This window comes from Oncorhynchus tshawytscha, linkage group LG01, assembly GCF_018296145.1.
Source record: "Oncorhynchus tshawytscha isolate Ot180627B linkage group LG01, Otsh_v2.0, whole genome shotgun sequence".
NCBI lineage: Eukaryota > Metazoa > Chordata > Actinopteri > Salmoniformes > Salmonidae > Oncorhynchus > Oncorhynchus tshawytscha.
The window spans coordinates 36,059,373-36,083,290 of record NC_056429.1 but is presented as its reverse complement, the minus strand read 5'-3'; the positions used below and the strand labels follow the sequence as shown (position 1 = coordinate 36,083,290).

Genomic DNA, 23,918 nt, shown 5'->3' with positions numbered 1-23,918 from the left:
CAGCAGTTATGGATTCCCTTAATTCTCTCTCTCTCTCTCCCCCTCTCACAGGGCTGACTCTGTGTATGAGGATATGAAGCAGAGGTATGGTGCTCAGGGTTGTTACCTGTTGAAGGTCAACTCTCGTACGGCGGCAGCGGGAGCAGACGAACAGATCCCAGACCCATGGAGCCAGTACCTTCACAAGAGTAGCCTGCAAAGCCAGGTACAGTTGGGGCCCAGACTAAGTGTTCCAAGTATCTACTTGCTAATGTACAGTAGCATACAACCGACAGTACCATTGTCGGGTTCATTAGGACACATTGTTTTGCAACGGGAAAAGAAAATGAACGTTGATTATTGGACAAGTTCAGCTTAGCACCTTCCTGTTTTACTGTTTCTGAATATTTTCTTCCATTGCATGCCTATTAAACATGACTCATCTTTTTGTGTTTGCTCATGGCTGTTCCAGGATCAGTATGAGGATCCAGCCCCTGTAGTGGTGAACAACACGGCTGTAGAGAACAACGTAGGAGGAACATCCGAGGTGGATGGACATGACTCGGAAGAGAAAGGTGAGCGTAGCCACTTAGCAGTACTCGGGAGCTGAAGATTTCCATGTCGTCGGCCACTCCTCAATCCGACTGCGTCTACGCGTACTCGTGGCTCAGCTGAAAAGAGCTCGGTGCTCAGCAACTCCAAGGTGGTTGGGAAAAATATATTTCAAACGTGTAAAATACACATTTGTATAGTTGAAGCCTCTTTTACACCTGTTGTGTATCTGATTCCTTCCTCTCACTCTACTGAAAGATTGACGGCATAAATAAAGACACCACTCTAGTTCAGTTGACTTATTTAATTCAGATATACTCTATGCTCTTTACTAATCAATCTGAAGCCTGCCTGGGTTGACAGCATGGTGTTGATGATTTGTTTGATAATTGAGTTTCCCAACATTCTTGACGCACATCCATCATGTTGCTTAATGTACTTGACCATGTTTTGTTGTTGTTTCCCCCGACGGAATCACCAACAGTCTGGCCACATGCCTTCACATTGTTGACAATGACATTGTGTGTCGTTCATCAGATGGAGTCTTGGTCAACAGTCTGGACAACACCCATCCCCTCCAGCTGGATACACCCAGTGACACGCCCGGTAGCCTCGACGCTCTCAGGGCCGTCGCCGTGGAAACCAAGCCACCGCCCCTCGCCACGGGAGTGGCAGCGGCCACCAGCCATGGGGCGTGCCTCACGCTGAACGACCACGACCGCATCAGACTGTTCATCCAGGAGTTTACCTTCAGGGGACTACTGCCTCACATAGAGAAGAACATCAGACAGCTCAATGACCAGGTAGAGAGACGCATGCACAATGACCATGAGACGGCTCAGTGACCGCGTAAATGTGTGATCCGGTAATATAATATTGCCACTGTGTTGTTCTTATATTGACACGTTTATTGCTAATTGTCCCGTGACTGCTGCCACATCAACTTCCTGTCAGATATTGATTCATCAGTCCTTCCGCTATTGCATTATTTATTTTATTTTGCAAAATCGCCAATTCCCTGCATGTTATGCGAGGAATTTCAAATTTGATCAATAACCGCATAAAACACTTCAATATTACAGCATAAAACTGTCAAGTTACTGACAAAACCATCGCAGATTGCTATGCAAAAATCAAGCTTTTTTGCCTGCAAATATCACTCCCAAAAAAAGCTGTGAAATCTTGGAGGGAGGGATTGATGGACATGATCAATGATATGACCGTTGGCCTCCTAATGATCTGAACTCATTCCTTCTCTCTCACTCCACCTCTCCCGCTCTTCATCCCTCCCTCTGTAGCTGGTCTCCAGGAAAGGCTTGAGTCGCTCTCTTTTCTCTGCCACTAAGAAGTGGTTTGGAGGAGGGAAAGTTCCAGAGAAGAGTATCGCTGAACTGAAGAACACTTCTGGCCTCCTGTAAGTACATCCCCTTCCTCTTCATCACCATCATATCACCATTAGCGAGGAGATTGTCCAGTTAGCTTTGGTCTTAGCACTTACTATCACACTGCTTACTGACTAGTGTTTGTAAAGGAAGGCAGAGTTCTCTCATTATTAACAGATCACGCTTTAGATCACACTGTCTGGTACATACGGTATGCGCACAATCACACATTTACTGTGTTCAACCATCCACGTGTCTGATCAGAGGTGCCGAAGGACAGGATGGAGAGAGTTCGAACTCATCAGAAATTAGCTCTAGGCTTTCACCCAAAGCAGTGTACAGTTTGCATATTGTTCTGGATGGGGGTTTACCATCAGCCTATGGGCCCTGGTCAAAAGTAGCACACTAAATAGAGAACACTAGGCTGCCATTTGGTGAGGCAACTTCAGAATGGTTCTGGATGGCAGTTTGCTAACACCTCCGCCTCAGTATCTCCTGAGCTGTCTGACCTTTGCTCTCTTTCCTGTGTGATGTCATTAGCTATCCCCCAGAAGCCCCTGAGCTGCAGATCAGGAAGATGGCTGACCTTTGTTTCCTGGTTCAGCTCTATGACCTGGCGTACAGCTGCTACCACACGGCCAAGAAGGATTTCCTCTCTGACCAGGCCATGCTCTATGCCGCTGGGGCACTGGTGAGAACACGCACGTACACTGATGGAAAGACAACACACTCTCTCAGAGAGAATGCACATATCGCGTGAACACACGCATGCATACACGTGCTCATACACAGACATTGCATGCGCACACACACAAAATACATGGTCTTGAGGGTTTGTGAACTGTCTCGCGGAAAGGACACAGCAGAAGGTAAGGTTGAGATGCCAGAAGGTTAAGTAAGTGCTTGGCGGCAGCAGCAGCACATCAGCAGTACTAAGACTGAGCACACGCACATCAATCCACCCTGCACCTCTGAATGACGTCAGCAAAACATGTTTTTGTTGTACTCTTGGAGACCTGAGCAGTACGTATCTACCACAGCAGACTAGAAAAAATAAATGTGGAGGTTTTCCTGTAGAATGTTCAGAGGAGTCATGGAACATATAGAACAAAGTCTGTCATTTGTGTAATTGAAGGCACAGAGACAGACCTAGAGGTGGCGTCACCGGTGCACATCTGAAGAAAGCATCGCGGCAACATCGTAATCTTACTTTCCCTAGACAGATAACCAACACTGAATGATATTGGAAAATGGCCACACACACACACCGTATTGATCTCCCTGCCCGCTGCTGCCCGTCCTAGCATCCTGCGGTTTTAAGGATGCTGCCACGCCTCATGGCTTTCTGGGTCACCGGAATATTAATGGCAGACAGGTGTGTGTGTAGCCAGAATATTAATGGCAGGCCGATGGTCTTGAACCGTGACCGCCCCTCACGTGTCTGATACCTAGCCTCAACACACCCACCATTTCTAATGCTCAACACTGATGGTTGTATGGATATATTTGAAATTATTATCTTCTCTTCTTTTGCTGCCCCTCTCTCACACTCTGCTCTCTTTCTCCTCTCTCTCATTCATCTCTTTCCCCTTATCTCCCCTCTCTCTCTCTGCATCCATCCCTCACTCATCTCTCTGTCTGTAGGAGATGGCAGCAGTGTCTGCATTTCTTCAAGTTGGAGCTCCAAGGCCGTATCCAGCACACTACATGGACACGGCAATACAGACCTACAGAGATGTGTCCAAGTACGACACACACAAACACACACACACACAAACACACACTTTCATGTGTTGTCACAAAATTGCACATTGACTAACAATGCCCAGTAAGCTAAAATAATCAACCTCCTGGCTGAAAAGCCGCACGCAAGCCACATAACTACAATAGGCTCTCTCACCCCTGTGGTGGTGTGTGTAAGAATGTTTTATGAAAGTCTTTTCCCCCATACAGGAACATGGTTCTAGCTGAACGTTGTGCTCTGCTCAGTGCTGAGGTACTGAAGAGTCAGGCCAAGTACTCTGATGCTGCTACCCTCCTCATCAAGATGACCAGTGAGGTGAGAGGAAGACTCCACTAGAGCAAGACCGATATATCAGGTCACCGATATTATCGGCTGATATTGGCCTTCTAACGCTATATCGTTATTCGCCGAATATTCCACCGATAATCAGTAAATGGGATGGGAAAAAGTCTCATGCTTATCTGAACACTTGCGGCCATTCTCATGTAATTATTGTCACAATGTAAGAAGGCAACATTTGAAGCATTTTTCTTAGACAATTGCTCAGTTGGATGGCAATTTATGACAATTCATTGTGGAATAATGATTTAATTTCCTCGCTGTAAAACAGTATCGATAAGTGTTTGTCCCCCCCAAAGAATCGGTATTGGACCCAAATGAACGTTGATCGGGCTCGAGACGCTACTTCTGATTTACCATTGTATTTATCATTGTATCAGGTTCTTTGTTTTTACACTGTCGATTAACCTCTGGATCTGTGTAATTCTGTAGCAGTCAAATCACGGTTACATGTAGCTTCTATTTATATGTGTGAAACTTACTGCCGTCTTGAACAGGCTTCTCTTGCAAACCAGATTTGATCTAAGTTAGACTAACCTGTAATTAAAAGTTCAATTAAAATGTGTGGCATGTCCAAGGTATTAGCTAACCTGTATAATCCGGTCTATCTCCCTCCCAGGACTCTGACCTGCGTTCTGCCCTCCTATTGGAGCAGGCAGCCCACTGTTTCATTAACATGCGGAACCCCATGGTCAGGAAGTTTGCCTTCCACATGATCCTGGCAGGACACCGCTTCAGCAAGGCAGGGCAGGTGAGTGGGACTGAAACAGGCTAAAGTTAGGCTTTGTTCTGTAGACATGCAACTGAAGAGGGGGAAACAGGGAGGTACCATGTACTTGGGTATATACATTCCTGGTAAAGAGGAATTGTGGGTGTGTAAACACCAATCAGGCCATTTTAAAAGCAGAATGTGACCAATTCGGCCTTTTAAAAACAGAATGTGGTGAGGTGAGACAGGAGTGATTCTACTGGTGGGTCAGACATGTGATATGGTTTCTGTCCTTCTGAAGCCCCGTTTGAGCGGGAGGCCTGCCGTCTTCAAAGTTCTAGAATTGTTAGAGCATTCCATTTCAGAACTCTTGATGGAGTGTGTTGATTGTTTTCTCCCCCTCCTCTCTCTCTCTGTCATCTTCCCCTCCGCTTTCTTTGGTCTTCCTCTTGCCTTCTGCTGTTTCTCTATCCCTTTCTGTATCTTCCCCTCTCTCTCCCTCCCTGTAGAAGCGCCATGCGTTGCGGTGTTACTGCCAGGCCATGCAGGTGTATAAGGGTAAAGGCTGGTCCCTGGCTGAGGACCATATCAACTTCACTATTGGCCGCCAGTCCTTCACCCTGCGCCAACCAGAGAACGCTGTCACAGCTTTCAGACACATCCTCACCAATGACAGCCAGCAGACCTCCACACAGCAGGGAGCCTTCCTCCGGGAATACCTCTATGTCTACAAGGTAACACACAATGTTAATAAAATCATTTCACAACCTTAAAACAACCTTTCCACAATGTTAGCACATTATGACAACCCCACAGCAGGGAGTCAAGAAAACAAGATCACAACACAGCCTAAACAACCTCAATATTACCTTAATACAGTCTACCACAGGGAGGCTCAGGAAGCCTTCCTTAGAGTACCTCTATACCCCTGAACAAGGCCATGTGTGATAGACTCTGGAATGACACAGGCTGTCCTAGTGTTGCATCGTGTACAGGTACAATATTCATATAAATTCATACACTGTGTACAAAACATTAAGGACACCTATTTCCATGACGTAGACTGACCCAGGTGACTCCATTATCTATTATTGATGTCACTTCAATCAATGTAGATAGGTTAAAAACATTTTTTTAAACCTTGTGACAATTGAGACATGGGTTGTGGATGTGTGCCATTCAGAGGGTGAATGGGCAAGACACACAAGAGTTACGTGCCTTTGAATTGGGTATGGTAGTAGGTGCCAAGTGTACCAGTTTGTGTAAAGAACTGCAATGCTGCTGGGTTTTTCCCATGTGTATCAAGCATGGTTCACCACCCAAAGGACATCCAGCCAACTTGACACAACTGTGGGCAGCATTGGAGTCAACATGGGCCAGCATCCCTGTGGAACGCTTTCAACACCTTGTAGAGTCCATGCCCTGATGAATTCAGGCTGTTCTGAGGGCAAAAGGAGCGGGTGCAACTCAATATTAGGAAGGTGTCCTTAATGTTTTGTACACTCTGTTTATTCAGTTTATTTAACATGGGCTTTCACTCAAAAATGTACTAAAGTAAGAAATACATAGAAAAATTGTCATATTGATCACACAGGATTTTCAGGTAGCCTATACCCCCAACTCCCCATTCCACCCAGCCCAACATGTCTCTGTCCAACCACCTGCACCCCATCCATATCTTTACCCCCCCCTCGACCCTTTACTCAGTACTTTGTTGAAGGACCTTTGGTAGCGATTATAGCCTTGAGTCTTCTTGGGTATGATGATACAAGCTTGGCACACCTGTATTTGGGGAGTGTCTTCCATTATTCTCTGCAGATCCTCTCAAGCCCTGTCAGGTTGGATGGGGAGTGTAGCTGCACAGCTATTTTCAGGTCTCTCCAGAGATGTTCAATCGGGTTCAAGTCTAGGCTCTGGCTGGGCAACTCTAGAACATTCAGAGACTTGTCCAGAAACCACTCCTGCATTGTCTTGGCTGTTTGCTTAGGGTCATTGTCCTGTTGGAAGGTGAACCTTCACCCCAGTCTGAGGTCCTGAGTGCTCTGGAGAATTTTTTTATCAAGGATCTCGCTGTACTTTGTTCCGTTCATCTTTCCCTCGATCCTGACTAGTCTCCCAGTCCCTGCCGCTGAAAAACATCCCCACAGCATGATGCCTCCACCACCATGCTTCACCGTAGGGATTGGGCCAGGTTTCTTCCAGACGTGACACTTGGCATTCAGCCCAAAGAGTTCAATCTTGGTTTCATCAGACCAGAGAATCTTGTTTCTCATGGTCTGAGTCCTTTGGAGCCTTTTGGCAAACTCCAAGTGGGCTGTCATGTGCCTTTTACTGAGTGGCTTCCGTCTGTCCAGTCTACCATAAATGCCTGATTTGTGGAGTGCTGCAGAGATTGTTGTCCTTCTGTAAGGTTCTCCCATATCCACAGAGGAACTCTGGAGCCCTGTCAAGAGTGACCATTGGGTTCTTGGTCACCTCCCTGACCCAGGCCCTTTTCCCCCGATTGCTCAGTTTGGCTGGGCGGCCAGCTTTAGGAAGAGTCTTGGTAGTTCCAAACTTCTTCCATTTAAGAATGATGGAGGCCACTGTGTTTTTGAGGACCTTCAATGCTGCAGAAATGTTTTGGTACCATTCTCCAGATCTGTGCCTTGACACAACCTTGTCTCGGAGCTCTACAGACAATTCCTTCAACCTCATGGCTTGGTTTTTGCTCAACTGTGGGACCTTATAAAGACAGATGTGTGCCTTTCCAAATCATGTCCAATCAATTGAATTTATTACAGGTGGACTCCAAGTTGTAGAAACATCTCAAGGATGATCAACGGAAACAGGATGCACCTGAGCTCAATTTCGAGTCTCCTAGCAAAGGGTCTGAATACTTATGTAAACAAGGTTTTTCTGGGTTTTTTTTACTACCTGTTTTCACTGTCATTATGTGGTATTGTGTGTAGATGGATGAGGGCAAACATTTTTTTTTAGAATAAGGCTGTAACGTAATAAAATTTGGAGAAAGTCCAGAGTGCTGTGTGTGTGTGCAGTGTCTATCTGTTGGACTTCATAGATTGTTTATTTGTTGGTGTTGGACTTTAGCTGAGATTATTCTTTACAGAGCCAAGTATACAGTAGACTAGCACCATTCATTCTCGCTGTAGATAATTAAAATGTTAGAACTTGTAACTGTAACCACTGGCGAGTTGGGAAACGTGAGTTGATTGCCATCTAAGAGCCAACATATTTTTTGCAACAGTGCTGCCTGCCAGCAGTCAGATTCAAGGAGCTCAAATCACATTGTATTAGTCACATGCACCGAATACAACAGTTATTCCTTACAGTGAAATGCTTACGTACGAGCCCCTAACCAACAATGCAGATAGCAATGCTATCATTAAGCAACATAGCAGACTTAATGTTTACATTCATGCACTTCTAAATTAATTTTGTAACTTTGTCCCAGAAGCATTTAACTGCAGGGCACTCCAACATAATTACCAAGGAATGTGTCTGCCTGATTTTATGGTACACAGTGAACAGTTGGGAGTTGGGGCCAATTTCATTGTTAAACGTTTCCTTGGTGTTTAATGCAGCCAAGTCACTTGCAATATATTTCCAGCCTCCAAACAGTGGTGAATGGAAAGAGACATCTGTCACACAAAACACCTAAAACTGTCACGACATTTGGCAATTGTCATTATTTATGCATCCATTGCTGTCTGCACGTGTCTTGGTTTTGGCAAAATTTCAATGTTCTCATCGAATCATATTTTGGAGAGTAGGCTATACCAACTTTTTTTCTACCCGTTCGCAAATTTTTCATGCATCTGAAATGCAGAAGTGATAAAAGAAAAAGTGGTGTAATAGCCTAGATTTGACTTGACATTTTGCTTTAATTATTGTGTTGGGCTCATGTTTTACCGGTACGGCATACCCCCAATATTACTGGATTGTACCGCCTTACTTTCACCCCTAATATTAGAGCTGTTTTCCTAAAGAAGTCACATCCACTTCATATTTTGTTTCCTTGCCGCAATACTGTTGTCGTCCTGGTACTGTGTGTGGGTGTACACTAAGTGTATTGCAATAGTGAAATTGCACGGTTCTTTTGAGTCTGATAGCCGTGTTAAGTTGTCAATACGAAAATGTGAATCCTCTAATCTGGCATTTCTTGATTTGTATACTAGACTAATATTTAGAAGTAACATTAACTTGAATAATAATAATGAAATGCCACACAATAGTGTAGTTGTGGAGAAAAGCCACGTGTTTCTTTTGAGTCGTCGTTCCCTCCCACCGTGTACGTTGGCCTGGCCAATTTCTGTAACCTCATTCCAAGACCGTGTTAAGTGTCTCCTTGCTCTCTACCTTTTCTTCCAGAATGTTACGGGGGCATGTGAGGTGGCGCTACCCCAGCTGCCCCTACCCTGCATCAACAGCTCTGCCACCAGGGTCTACTTCGGCCATGAACGCCGCCTGGCAGAGGGTAAGACTGAGACAAACACAAGCACTGCTCTGCTCACCAATCATACATTTCATGCTACAAAAAAATTGCAGTGAGACCGAGTGCATTGTGTGTGAATTTAAATGTGCGTTTTGAGACTGAAACGAGACGTATGTCTAGTGTTTGCGCACTGCTGCTGAGCGACTATCTTCGTCATTAGAGTGAAACTTTGAGTCCCAAATGGCTCCCTATATAGTGCACATCTTTTGACCAAGTAGGGAATAGGGTGCCGTTTCAGACATTGCCAAAGTGTGGCTGCCTGGGCTGAAGAAAGTTCCTTCCTGCCGTCCACTGATTACAGCTGCTTCATTTAAACAGGCCCTCCAAACAAAACATAATTTAATTTCAAATCAAAAACACATTTTCAGCACAAAAGGAGGTATTGTCCTGTGGGGTTTGAGACGTGGCATACAGTTACATACGTGTGTGTGTGTGTCATAAGTGGGTGTTGGTGTTGAGGACTGAAGGTCACATAAACATGAAGTTAGATGAGTCATTTATCCCCTGACACTGTCTGTGACAACAGAGCCACCAGAGATAGTGTGACATTTATGGAAGGTTTGTAGGAGTGTGTATGTTTGTATCCCTTTTGCACCAACCAACTCATAGACATTTTTATTTTATTATTTTGCCCAAAATGTCCTTGTTCAGTTGTATTATTTCACTATACATCATATGCTTTACTGCACAGTGCTGGTTTGATCCATAATGACCTGATTGATTGATCAATTAATTGGTTGTGATCGATTGATCTTAGGGATGTGAGTCTTTCACTTTCAAGACGATTTGATACGCATCTAGATACATGGGCTCCAATATGATACAGGAACGATATGTTTTAGTTTGAAATTATTTGGTGCGATTCTGAGCTGAGCCATGAGGGAAACTGGGCATCTACCACACTACTATCAGTTAGGGGGGTGGGGCAATGTTTGCTCTTTGTCCCCTCCCCACTTTTGATCTGAAATCACAATCAGCCATGAATTAGTCATTTTTGTAGATTTAAAGTGTAATTTATCAATATTTATATTTTTAAATTAGCTATGACATATCTGAAGTTCTGCTATATATTTATCAAATATATGTACTTTCACCGTCTCATAATCTTAATAGTTTTGATGGACTCTGAGCTCTTCTGCTGTCCATGTTGTGGAATTATTAACTTTATACTGTAAATCTAAAAATAAAGATATATATATATATTTTTTTACATAAAACAATTGCTGATGGTGAACCTGAACAATCAAAATAAAATTGAATTTGAGCCCCAAATTTTGGGGGGAAATGTGAGCCTACCTATAGCCAGATAAGTTTTCTCTGGCAGTAGCATAGGCTACTTTCATTCCGGTAAACCACAATTTTCAACGGAGCAGTTGATAAATGTAAGCTAGTAAATTTACATTGGTTGTCACTCAACTTATAAAGCAGCTTTGCGCAAGCCAGTTTACAAACGTATCAGATCAGGAATAGGCCTTACTCATTGTTCTGCACGCAAATCTGAAATTTGAGACAAACATTTTTGTGATTTGGCGATTTTGGAACGTTTTATTCTATTTCCTGACCAATGCATGCTACATTTGGATCGGTTTGTGGTCCAACTGACCAATGCACTCATATCTTAAACATTTGAACCAGGGACTGATGCATATCGGCAAATCATTACTTCCCTAATTGATTGTGATATTGATTTATTAATCAGGTGAGAAGCAGGCAGCCACCCACGTGTCCTTGGACCAGGAGTTTGACCGGGACCTAGCTGCCATGTGGCAGGACCTCGAGGAACAGGTGGTTGCCGCCGCAAAACGTGGGGTCGTTCCGGCAACGTTTCAATCCACCCAGTGCTGCCTGAACAGTCAGACGGACAACCTCCGCTTCCCGCTTGCTGTTGTGGAGGGTAACTACACTAGCACTCCTGTCTCTCATCCCTTCTCCTTTTAGCACAGCTTTCTTTTCTTATCCCACTCCCTCATCTCTCTTTCTTCTATTCAACTATGACTGATAGCTTGATACTTAGCCCACTCACACAACCCTTCACCTACAACCACATGCACGTTATAAATAGTATTGAATTCACTATCCTCACACACAGTGCCTTTCGGAAAGTAATCAGACACCTTGACTTTTAACACATTTTTTCCCTCGTCAATTTACACACAATACCCCATAATGACAAAGCAAAAACAGTTTTCTGTAATTTTTGCAAATGTACACTATCGTTCAAAAGTTTGGTATCATTTAGAAATGTTCTTGTTTTTTGAAAGAAAAGCACATTTTTTGGTCCATTAAATTGATCAGAAATACAGTGTAGACAATGTTGTAAATGACTTGTAGCTGGAAACGGCTGATTTTTTAATGTAATATCTACAGAGGCCCATTATCAGCAACCATCACTCCTGTGTTCCAATGGCACGTTGTGTTAGCTAATCCAAGTTTATCATTTTAAAAAGCTAATTGATCGTTAGAAAACCCTTTTACAATTAGGTTAGCACAGCTGAGAACTGTTGTTCTGTTTAAAGGAACAATAGAACTGGCCTTCTTTAGACTAGTTGAGTATCTGGAGCATCAGCATTTGTGGGTTCGATTACAGGCTCAAGATGGCCAGAAACGAAGACCTTTCTTCTGAAACTCGTCAGTCTATTCTTGTTCTGAGAAATTAAGGGAGGCCTGGTACACATCTGAGCAAGAAGACAAGTATATTGGATGTCTAGTTTGAGAAACAAATGCCTCAAGTCCTCAACTGGCAGCTTCATTAAATAGTACCCGCAAAACACAAGTCTCAAAGTCAGCTGTGAATATGCAACTCCAGCACTCCGGTCTCAAACCGCTCGCTCTCTCTCTCTCTCTCTCCCTCTAGAACCCATCATAGTTGAGGTGGTGTTCCGGAACCCTCTAAAGGTTCCACTGGTTCTCTCTGACCTCTCGCTGCTCTGGAAGTTTACACTCAAAGACTTCAATCGACCACAGGAAGACTCGGTCGGAGATGCTGTGCCCATCAGCAACGAGAAGGAGGCCAGCGTTCCCAGGGTAAGAGTGTGTGTTACCTTTGGTCTTTGAGGCTACAGTGCTGTAAAAGCAGGGTCGTATTCATAAGTACACATTGTAGCAAAAACAAAAATACCTTTTTCTTTTTGAATAAGTCCTCACAATTTATTTGTTTTTCTTTCGTTTGGTGCCTGTTGAATATGACCCAATTATTCTTCAATCAGCTCGTCATATCTGCAAATGTCATCAGCCGGCTCATTTAACCTCTACTTTTTACAATCCCTCTTGCTGCAGACTTCACAGAAAGATGATGTCATTGCCACAGAAGTCATCCCAGAGTTCTACCTGAGCCCTGAGGAGACTAAATTGGTAAGCTGCCCTTTTATGATTCTCTAGTTCTCTCTTCTTGCTGTGTTTCCTCTCTCGCCCTAATTTTCGGACTTTTCTCGATGTCCGACCCACAGTCTCTTCTTCTTAAAATATCAATTTCTTCTCTGTCTGATTCCTCTCTGTCTCCTCCCTCAGGCTCGTCTGAAGCTGCTGCCCCACCAGACAGGTCAGCTCAACATCCTGGGTCTAGTCTATAATCTGGCCTCCACCTCCTCTACTGGAGACACTATCAACAGCACCGCAGCCTCACAGACCGAAGGTAACATACACATGGTCATGCAGTCACACACGCACAGTGAAACCAGTACTATAATTAAGCAATAAGGCCCGAGGGTGTGTGGTATATTGCCAATATACCATGGCTAAGAGCTGTACTTAGCACAGCTTACACGGTGTGCCTGGATACAGACCTTAGCTGTGGTATATTGGCCGTATACCAGAAACCCCCGAGGTGCCTTATTGCTATTATAAACTGGTTACAAACATGACTAGACCAGTAAATAGTAATTTTCTGTCATTTGCGGGGAATAGGATCCTATATACCACGGCTTTCAACCAATCAGCATTCAGGGCTTGAACCACCTGGTTTATAATCCTGTTTTGGTCCCTCTCACCTGACGGTTGCGATCCTCTCAACAGCTCCCTCAGCGGCAGAGGGGACATCAGTTCGTGGTCGACAGGACCTAGAGATCCAGGGACCGCGGTTGAACCAGACCAAAGAGGAGAAGACCTCAGTCAGCCACGGTCCTGACCGACGTCTTGACCCCACCATCACCCCTCCCATGCCCCTGCTAGAGGTATTCACTCAATTCCAAATCAACCCTTAGCCCCTTGATCTCTAGGTCCCTACTCACTGGACATTTCTGTAGATCTGAGAGGATTGGATTGGTGGAAGAAATTCTTAGATTCACAGGAATGGCTAGGGGGTAAATGTTTGATTCAGGTCTCGTCCTTTATCCTCTGCTGTCTGCCCTCCTCTTTCCCTGTATGACTGATGGTTTCATACCAGCGTTGTGAATTGGTCTATGGTAGATTTCATCTACCATTTCTCCCATCTACTTTTTCAATTTCTGCAACGTATTACCATTTAGATTGAACTGGGCAGTATATGAGTAATTATGGGATGGATTCAGACTAGTCTATATTCAAATGACTGGCAGCCAAGGCCCTCCCTATCACTGCTTTATATATCTGCCAATCTCCTGAGAAGGGCTGTTATACTAACTGGTCACACACTAACTAACCTCTCTCTGTCCCCATTTCTCTATCACTATCCCACCCCTCTTCCTCACTCTCCCATTCCCCCCCCCCAGGTATTCTTCCTCCAGTTCCCTACTGCCCTGCTATGTGGTGAGATCAGGAAGGCTTACGTGGAGTTCTGTAACATGAGTCGCGTTACCCTGTGTGGCCTGCGGGTGGCGTCCACGCACCCAGACTTCTTTACCTTTGGAAGCTCCTCCTTAGCCACACCTCTCACCCCCCTCAGCCCCACCTCTTTTGAAAATTGCTCTGCCTACAAGACCCTGGCCACACCCCCTGGCGCCACGCCCGGGTCTGTTGCTGCGGTGACACTGGTTTCAGAGGGGGACTTTGGGTCAGGGACAGGGTTGAGGGGAGGAGGAGTGTCCGGTGCGGTTACGGGGGGTAAAGGGATAACGGAGATCCCTCTAGGAGAGGGGACACTAAAGCCTGGAGAATCTACCCAGCTGCCCATGTGGCTGAGAGGACCGGACCAGGAAGGAGTCCACGAGATCCACTTCCTGTTCTACTACGAGAGCGCCGAGAAGGGAGGCAAGATCAGGTAGGATATTCACTACACAAGCCAAGATCAGGTATGGGAGAGTTATTCAAGAACAAAGTATGAGCCTCCCGGGTGGCGCAGTGGTTAAGTGCGCTGTACTGCAGCGCCAGCTGTGCCACCAGAGACTCTGGGTTCGCGCCCAGGCTCTGTCGTAACCGGCCGCGACTGGGAGGTTCGTGGGGCGACGCACCATTGGCCTAGCGTCGTCCGGGTTAGGGAGAGAAGCCATTACTCATTGCACATTAGGCCTACACCAGCCATCCAGAAATGGGAGAGAGCTGCCTGTTAATCAGGTAGAAGAGAGAGCAGGTATGACCTTGGGGAAGCTGCCTGATGCAAGACATGAAACTAGAAACTATCTCATTATAAAAAAAAATGTATAAAAGATGGAATGGAGCTGATAGAATCCCCCCCCAAAAAAGCTGCCTACGTTTGAAGTCTTCACACAAGACTACACAAGACTACACAAGATAAGACCAGGTGGAGGAAGAGAAGACTGGTATTCACTCATTAGTCAATACACATCGCACAAGCCAAATAGTGTAACACGAAAGCCCTAAGGGGAGAAAGTAGCTTTTTATATTCAGGTAGGGGAGAGGCATAGGGAGAGTGGAAGATTGTTCACTAATACACAAACCAAGGAGTGGAACATGAAAGAGATTTCTCGTGTCTCTTCTCCAATTGTATTAAATTATAAAATATGATATAAGTTAAAAAAATAACATCTTTTTTTTTGTCTATTTCTATTTCAGTATTTCGCCATGTATATATATTTTTTCTTTGTACATATTTTGTATATTTTAAACCTCAATTACAACATTTCAACAACCCGCCTCACCCAATGTGGTATGGATCTGCTATTTTCTATGCTTTAGAACCGGAACCCCCAACAGAAGCTAGCCAGCTAACTAGCTAGTCAGTTAGCCACTGCTAGCGGTCATCAGCTAACCTTAGCCCGGTCAACTCCTGCCAGTCTGCACAGCGAGATTCAACCCAGAGCATACCGGACTGCTTTTTCTACACCAAATCTCCATGTCTCCGGATTCCTACTGCAAGCTCTGAACCTTTTCACCTGGATCATCGTGGCTACTCCTGGCTAACGTCTCTGTCCCGACGCAAGCACCAGTTAGCCTGGAACTAGCCTCGTACTAGAACCATCTCCCGGCTAGCTGAAGAGGTCCATCAGCCACTACTTGGGCTACCATACCTATTTTGCCAATTGGCCTGGACCCCCTTTACTGCCGACACAGAGCCCCGCTGATCCATCACGACTGGTCTACCGACGAAATCCTCCCGAGGGGGTTTCAACAGGTTCCTCCGTTGCCACGTCCTCTGAAGGGCCCATCTGCCAGCTGCGGCCCACTAGCTGTCTAGAGCATATAGGACTGTTAGCTGAAGAGATCCATCAGCCAATTCCTTGGGCTACAAAACCTATTTTGCCAATTGGGCTACAATGCCTATTTTGCCAATTGGCCTGGACCCTTTTACTGCCTATCCATCACGACTGGTCTGCCGACGTAACCATCCGCGGGGGCTACAACTGACTCTTCAGTTGCGATGTCCCCATAAGGCTCTTCTGCTAGCCCCGGCCCGCTAGCTGTCTGAATCGCCGTGTCTCCAGCTCGCCTAGCTACTCACTGGTCCCTATGATAACTCGGCTACGCATGCCTCGCCCTAATGTCAATATGCCTTGTCCATTGCTGTTTTGTTTAGTGATTGACTTATTTTACTGTAGAGCCTCCAGCCCTGGTCAATATGCCCTTTTGTTCCACCTCCCACACATTCGGTTACCCCACCTGGTTTAAATGGTGTCTCTAGAGACGACAACTTCTCTCATCGTCACTCAATGCCTAGGTTTACCTCCACTGTATTCACATCCTACCATACAATTGTCTGTACATTATGCCTTGAATCAATTCTTCTGCACCCAGAAACCTGCTCCTTTTACTCTGTTCTGAACGCACTAGACGACCAGTTCTTATAGCCTTTAGTCGTACCCTTATCCTACTCCTCCTCTGTTCTTCTGTTGATGTAGAGATTTATCCAGGCCCTGCAGCGCCTAGCTCCACTCCCATTCCCCAGGCGCTCTCATTTGTTGACTTCTGTAACCGTAAAAGCATTGGTTTCATGCATGTTAACATTAGAAGCCTCCTCCCTAAGTTTTGTTTTTCACTGCTTTAGCACACTCTGCCAACCCGGATGCCCTAGCAGTGTCTGAAGCCTGGCTTAGGAAGGCCACCAAAAATCTAGAAATTTCCATCCCTATCTACAACATTTCCCGACAAAATAGAACTGCCAAAGGGGGCGGAGTTGCAATCTACTGCAGAAAGAGCCTGCAGAGTTCTGTCTAACTATCCAGGTCTGTGCCCAAACAATTCAAGCTTCTACTTTTAATAATCCACCTTTCCAGAAACAAGTCTCTCACAATTGCCGCTTGTTATAGACCACCTTCAGCCCCCAGCTGTGCCCTGGACACCATATGTGAATTGATTGCCCCCCCCCATCTATCTTCAGAGCTCGTATTGTTAGGTGACCTAAACTGGGACATGCTTAACACCCTGGCTGTCCTACAATCTAAGCTAGATGCCCTCAATCTCACACAAATTACCAATGAGCCTACCAGGTACAACCCCAAATCCGTATACACGGGCACCCTCATAGATACCATCCTAAACAACCTGCCCTCTAAATACACCTCTGCTGTCTTCAACCAGGGTCTCATTGCCTGCGTCCGTAATGGGTCTGCGGTCAAACGACCACCCCCCATCACTCTCAAATGCTCCCTAAAACACTTCAACGAGCAGGCCTTTCTCATCGACCTGGCCCGGGTATCCTGGAAGGATATTGTCCTCATTCCGTCAGTAGAGAATGCCTGGTGATTCTTTAAAAGTGCTTTTCTCACCATCTTAAATAAGCATGCCCCTTTCAAAAAATGTAGAACCATGAACAGATATAGCCCTTGGTTCACTCATGACCTGACTGCCCTTGACCAGCACAAAAACATCCTGTGGCGTACCGCATTAGCATCAAATATCCCGTGCGATATGCAACTTTTCAGGGAAGTTAGGAACCAATATACACAGGCAGTTAGGAAAGCTAAGGCTAGCTTTTTCAAACAGAAATGTGCATCCTGTAGCACAAACTCCAAAAAGTTCTGGGACACTAAAGTCCATGGAGAACAAGAGCAGCTCCTCCCAGCTGCCCACTGTACTGATGTTAGGAAACACTGTCACTACTGATAAATACACAATAATTGAGAATTTCAGTAAGCATTTTTCTACGGCTGGCCATGCTTTCCACCTGGCTACACCTACCCCGGTCAACAGCCCTGCATCCCCTACAGCAACTTGCCCAAGCCTCCCCATTTCTCCTTCCCCCAAATCCAGATAGCTGATGTTCTGAAAGAGTTGCAAAATCTGGACCCCTACAAATCAGCTGGGCTAGACAATATGGACCCTCTCTTTCTAAAATGATCCAACACAATTGTTGCAACCCCTATTACTAGCCTGTTCAACCTCTTTTGTATTGTCTGAGATCCCCAAAGATTGGAAAGCTGCCGTGATCATCCCCCTCTTCAAAGGTGGTAACACTCCAGCCCCAAACTGTTACATAACTATATCTATTCTACCCTGCCTTTCTAAGATCTTTGAAAGCCAAGTTAAGAAACAGATCACCCACCATTTCCAATCCCCCACCGTACCTTCTCCACTATGCATTCTGGTTTCCGAGCTGGTCATGGGTGCACCTCAGCCACGCTCAAGGTCCTAAACGATATCATAACAACCGTTTCTATCGACCTGGCCAAAAGGCTTTCGACTCGGTCAATCACCGCATTCTTATTGGCAGACTCAACAGCCTTGGTTTTTCAAATGACTGCCTCGCCTGATTCACCAACTACTTCTCAGATAGGCCCTCCGATTTGACACACGGAACTCTATTGTCCGGACCTCTAGCAGTCTCTATGGGGGTGCCACAGGGTTCAGTTCTTGAGCCGACTATTTTCTCTGTATACATCAATGATGTCGCTCTTGCTCCTGGTGATTCTCTGAGCCACCTCTATGCTGTCGACACCATTCTGTGTACTTCTGGCCCTTCTTGGACACTGTGTTAATTAACCTCCAGACAAGCTACTATGCAATACAACACTCCTTCCGTGGCCTCCAACTCCTCTTAAATGCAGGTAAAACTAAATGCATGCTCTTCAACTGATCACTGCCCGCACCTGCCCGCCAGTCCAGCTTCACATACTCTGGACAGTTCTGACTCAGAATATGTGGACAACTACAAATACCTTGGTGTCTGGTTCGACTGTAAACTCTCCTTCCAGACTCGCATTAAGCATCTCCAATCCAAAATTAAATCTAGAATCGGCTTCCTATTTCGCACCAAAGCATCCTTCACTCATGCTGCCAAACACCCTCGTAAAACTGACTATCGTACCGATCCTTGACTTCGGCAACGTAATTTACAAAATAGCCTCCAACCCTCAGCAAATTGGATGCAGTCTATCACAGTGCCATCCGTTTGGTCTCCAAATCCCCACTGCGACCTGTATGCTCTTGTTGGTTGGCCCTCGCTTCATATTCGTCGCTGAGCCCACTGGTTCCAGGTCATCGATTAAGTGCGGCCTTATCTCAGCTCACTGGTCACCATAGCAGCACCCACCCATAGCACGCGTTCCTGCAGGCTTATTTCACTGGTCACCCTCAAAGCCAATTCCTCCTTTGTCTGTCTTTCCTTCCAGTTCTCTGCTGCCAATGCACGAATTGCAAAAATCACTGAAGCTGGGGACCCATATCTCCCTCACTAACTTTAAGCATCAGCTGTCAGAGCAGCTCACAGATCACTGCACCTGTACATAGCCCACCTGTACTGTACATAGTGCATCTGTAATTAGTCCATCCAACTCACACATCCCCATATTGTTTTTTGTTGTTGTTGCTCCTTTGCACCCCAGTATCTCTACTTGCACATTCATCTTCTGCACATCTATCACTCCAGTGTTTAATTGCTAAATTGTAATTACTTCACCACTACAGCCTGTTTATTGCCTTACCTCCCAAATTTGCACACACTGTACAGTGGGGAGAACAAGTATTTGATACAGGAGCGCTTCTTAAAGAAAAACTAACAGGTCTGTGAGAGCCGGAATTCTTACTAGTTGGTAGGTGATCAAATACTTATGCAATAAAATGCAAATTAATTACTTAAAAATCAAACAATGTGATTTTCTGGATTTTTGTTTTAGATTCCGTCTCTCACAGTTGAAGTGTACCTATGATAAAAATGACAGACCTCTACATGCTTTGTAAGTAGGAAAACCTGCAAAATCGGCAGTGTGTCAAATACTTGTTCTCCCCACTGTATATAGATGTTTTCTATTGTGTTATTGACTGTACGTTTGTTTATTCCACCTGTATCTCTGTCGCACTGCTTTGCTTTATCTTGGCCATGTTTCAGTTGTAAACTTGTTCTCAACTGGTTCAATAAAGGTGAAATAAAATAAAATATTTGCTCATTGGAGATCGAATGAGATCAAATTGGGGCACTTTTGAAAAGCCATATTCTACTTTAGAAAGTCATATATTTTTCTCTTAAAGGACCTTTCAGATCTTACAGAATGTGCCTGATCATCTGTTTAAATTAAATGGTTTACTTTTAACGTGGTTTCTGTAGTTTCAATTATGACGATTATGAGTTTGAAATGCATTACATGAACTCAATCTCTTTCCTCGTCTCTCGTTCCCTCCATCTAATTTCTGCTCTCCTTCTGTCACACTACTCACGTTCTCTGCTTTCATCTCAAACCCCTTCCCTTCTCTCTCCCCCTCCTTACCTCCCTCCCCCTCTCTCTCCTCCCCCCAGTCACAGGGTTTTGCGTCACACGGTATTTATTTGTGCGAGTCGTTCGCTGTCTGTTCGGGCCACAGCTTGTCGTAGTAACACACTACCTGAGGAGGAGGAGGAGGAGGAGGAGGAGAGGAACGGCAGCATGCTGGTCTTTGTTGATGTGGAGAACATCAACTCGGTGAGCTCCAGAAGCGTGCTATATATATACACACACACTCTAACACGTTCCATTGTAATACACACACATACTATTTCAGTCACACAGTCGCAGTTAAGCTGATGTTTGATGGAACATTGTTATTCAAAGTTCCGTTTTTGTGTTCTGTACAAGTATGCTGATGTGAAAATTTGAACGTTATGACAGACATTGCTGTTCATTGTGTTGACTTTAAATGCTGGTCGTTATGATACTTATTCGTCCTCTCTCTCTCTACAGAGCGAGGCTGGCGTGCGTGAGTTTCACATTGCACAGGTCTCTAGCAGCAGTAAACAGTGGAGACTACACAAGTGTATAAACCCAGCAGAAGACAAAGGTTTGTCCCTCTCTGCAGCCTCTCAGAAGGGACTACAAATAGTCTAACTCATTGACTGGATGACTAACATTTCGGTCTCAGATTTTGTTTTGTGCATTTCCATTCAAAGATGGTTGACTTAAGAAGTTTCAGTTTGTGGCGTTTTCACTCTCTTCTCTCAATTCTTTCACTCAGTGTCTTTCCGTCATTTCATTTGGAAGGATTTGATTTAGGTTTTTGTGTTGCTGAGGAGTCTATCACTAGTTAGCCATGTGGCAGCAGCCAGACTGGCTTAGGAACGTTTCACTTCATCCACTGGATTGGTTTGATGTGTTGTGTTGCATAGCTGTTAAGTTCATTACATAGATGCCTTTTGGTGGTTTGATCATTGAGGTTTACTTGTTTAGAGGGGCTACCTTGATTTGGCTATCTAGTTTTCCGGATTGACTGACCTTCATAATATGGTCTTTCGCCAAATAGGGCTATCTTCTGTATACCACTCCTACCTTGTCACAACTGATTGGCTCAAACGCATTAAGGAGGAAGGAAATTCCACAAAATAGAGAGGCATTCTTCTTAACAAACCAAATTAACCTTGTTCTGAACACCTCCAAAACAAAGGTAAGGGCAGAGAAAGCTTGTTGGACACTAAGAAAGCTTTGTTGTAGAGCATTTAACAAAACATCCGGGGAGGGGCCAGCAGAGTATAAGACTGTATCATCTGCATATAAATGGATGAGAGAGCTTCCTACTGCCTGAGCTATGTTGTTGATGTAAATTGAGAAGAGCGTGGGGCCTAGGATCGAGCCTTGGGGTACACCCTTGGTGACAGGCAGTGGCTGAGACAGCAGCTATTCGGACTTCATACACTGCACTCTTTGAGAGCGGTAGTTCGCAAACCAGGCCAAAGATCCCTCGGAGACACCAATACTCCTTAGCCGGCCCACAAGAATGGAATGGTCTACCGTATCAAAAGCTTTGGTCAAGTAAATAAAAATAGCAGCACAATCAAGGGCAATGGTGACATTGAGGACTTTTGAGGTTGCAGTGACACATACATAACCTGAGTGGAAACCAGATTGCACACCAGAGAATACTATAGACATCAAGAAAGCAAGTCAATTGATTATTGACAAGTTTTTCCAACACCTTTGGTAAACAGGGCAAAATAAAAATAGGACTGTAACAGTTAGGATCAGCTTGATCTCCCCCTTTTAATAAAGGATGAACTGTGGCTGCCTTCCAAGAGATGAGGAAATGTTGGACAGGCAAGGAGGCATGGCTGAGTCAAATAGGAATCCTTACTTAATGAAGTGATTTAAAAAGCTCAGCCATGTACTTCTTGTCAGTAACAACCACATCATCAACATTAAGGGACATGGGCAGCTGTGAGGACGAGGGCTTATTCTCCAGGTCTTTAATCGTTTTCCAGAAGTTCTTGGGGTTAGACCCACAGAGAGAACTGCTCCTTAAAGTAACTAACTTTGGCCTTCCTGATAGTCTAAGTGCACTTATTAATCATTTGCCTGAACGAGAGCCAGTCAGCCTGAGTGTATGCGTGTGCCGAGCCTTTCGCCAAATGCAATTCTTGAAGTGGAGTAACTGCCAGATCATTGTCGAGCCAGGGACTGAACCAGTTTTTAATTCTCATTTTCTTATTGGAGGCGTGTTTGTAAACAATATCACTGAATATATCAAAAGAAGGTTCTTCAACAGAAGGGATCAAGCTGATTCCATACATGTTTACAGAGGCCAGGTCATGAAGGAAGGCTTACTCATTAAAGTTTTTAGCAAGCGTCTATGACAAATCAAGACAGGTCGTTTCACTATAGCAGCCATTACGAACACAGGCTTTAAATCAGTGATCACTAACGTCATTACAGAAAACAGCAGACTGATACCTCTCTGGATAATTTGTGAGGATAACATCGAGGAGAGTAGCCTTTACTGAGTCATACCTTGTGGGATTGGTAATCTGAGGAAGATTTAGGGAGTCCCATTGCTTTAGCACTTGGTCAAGTGGTTTAGGCATGTCCCAGTTTAGATCACCTAGCAGGACAAATTCAGACTTAGTGTAAGGGGCCAAGAGGGTGCTTAGGGCATATAGGGTACAGGCCGGTGCTGATAGAGGACGATAACACCCAGCAACAGTCAACAAAGTGCTATTTGAAATTTTAATGCTTAAAACCAGCAAATCAAATTGTTTGGGGACAGACTTGGTGGAGACAACCGAGCACTGAAGGTGATCCTTGGTAAAGATTGCCACACCTTTGGAAGATCTGTCTTGCCGAAAAAGTTTATAACCAGAAAGGTTAACATCAGTATTCAAAACTCTTTTTTTAACCACGTCTCAGTATATCCAAAAACCTCTGTTTTGTTTGCGTTTTCTTCACTAATCCACAGGCTCAAACGCAGTCAAAACAGGCAGACAAAAAAATCCAAATTGCATCCGTAAAGTTCATAAACATGTCAAACGATGTTTATATTCAATCCTCAGGTTGTTTTTAGCCTAAATGATCTATAATATTTCAACAGGACAATAACGTTGTCAATATAAAAGGTAAACAAGAAATGCACTCTCTCGGTATTGCGCATGAAAAAGCTCTGTGACACTCATTCAGACTGGTCTTACTCCCTCATTTATCAGAATACAAGCCTGAAACCATTTCTAGACTGTTGACATCTAGTGGAAGGTATAGGAACTGCAATTTGAGTCCTAAAGTCAATGGATACTGTAATGGCATTGAATAGAACTACAAAACCAACAAAAATAACCTGAAAAAAATCCATTCAGGAAGTAGTTTTCGCCTGCCAAATCAGTTCTGTTATACACAGACACTATTTTAACAGTTTGAGACTTTAGTGTTTTCTATCCAAATCTACCAGTTATATGCATATCATATCTTCTTCTGGGCCCGAGTAGCAGGCTGTTTAATTTGGGCATGCTTTTCATCCAAAATTCCTAATGCTGCCTCCTACCCGAGAGAAGTTAACACGCCGCAACTGGATTTGACTTTTTTGAAAAAGAAAAACTTAGGTGTAACGATCATCAAACAGACGCTGTATGATTTATCGTAAATTATGATAGATAAATGGCAGTTTTTTCCTTACACTGTAGGTTTATGTACTATGACGTGAAGCAGTCAAATTAGCGCGGTATAACCGTTTTCAATCTTTAATCCC

At 44.6% G+C, this 23,918-nt stretch overlaps 1 protein-coding gene across 2 annotated transcripts in view; it reads left to right on the top strand.

The window, feature by feature from the left end:
- Window positions 1-23,918, top strand: part of LOC112250025 (trafficking protein particle complex subunit 8-like) — a 79,832-nt gene that overhangs the window by 34,015 nt on the left and 21,899 nt on the right. For both annotated transcript variants that reach the window (XM_024419848.2, XM_024419839.2), the window contains 18 exons: window positions 52-205; window positions 452-554; window positions 1,069-1,334; window positions 1,830-1,945; window positions 2,454-2,604; window positions 3,558-3,658; window positions 3,867-3,972; window positions 4,616-4,747; window positions 5,215-5,439; window positions 9,077-9,182; window positions 10,900-11,094; window positions 12,055-12,224; window positions 12,477-12,551; window positions 12,708-12,831; window positions 13,212-13,369; window positions 13,886-14,373; window positions 20,239-20,401; window positions 20,660-20,756. In XM_024419848.2, coding sequence (XP_024275616.1) covers window positions 52-205; window positions 452-554; window positions 1,069-1,334; window positions 1,830-1,945; window positions 2,454-2,604; window positions 3,558-3,658; window positions 3,867-3,972; window positions 4,616-4,747; window positions 5,215-5,439; window positions 9,077-9,182; window positions 10,900-11,094; window positions 12,055-12,224; window positions 12,477-12,551; window positions 12,708-12,831; window positions 13,212-13,369; window positions 13,886-14,373; window positions 20,239-20,401; window positions 20,660-20,756 — 2,930 coding nt within the window. The remainder of the gene's footprint in view (window positions 1-51; window positions 206-451; window positions 555-1,068; window positions 1,335-1,829; window positions 1,946-2,453; window positions 2,605-3,557; window positions 3,659-3,866; window positions 3,973-4,615; window positions 4,748-5,214; window positions 5,440-9,076; window positions 9,183-10,899; window positions 11,095-12,054; window positions 12,225-12,476; window positions 12,552-12,707; window positions 12,832-13,211; window positions 13,370-13,885; window positions 14,374-20,238; window positions 20,402-20,659; window positions 20,757-23,918) is intronic.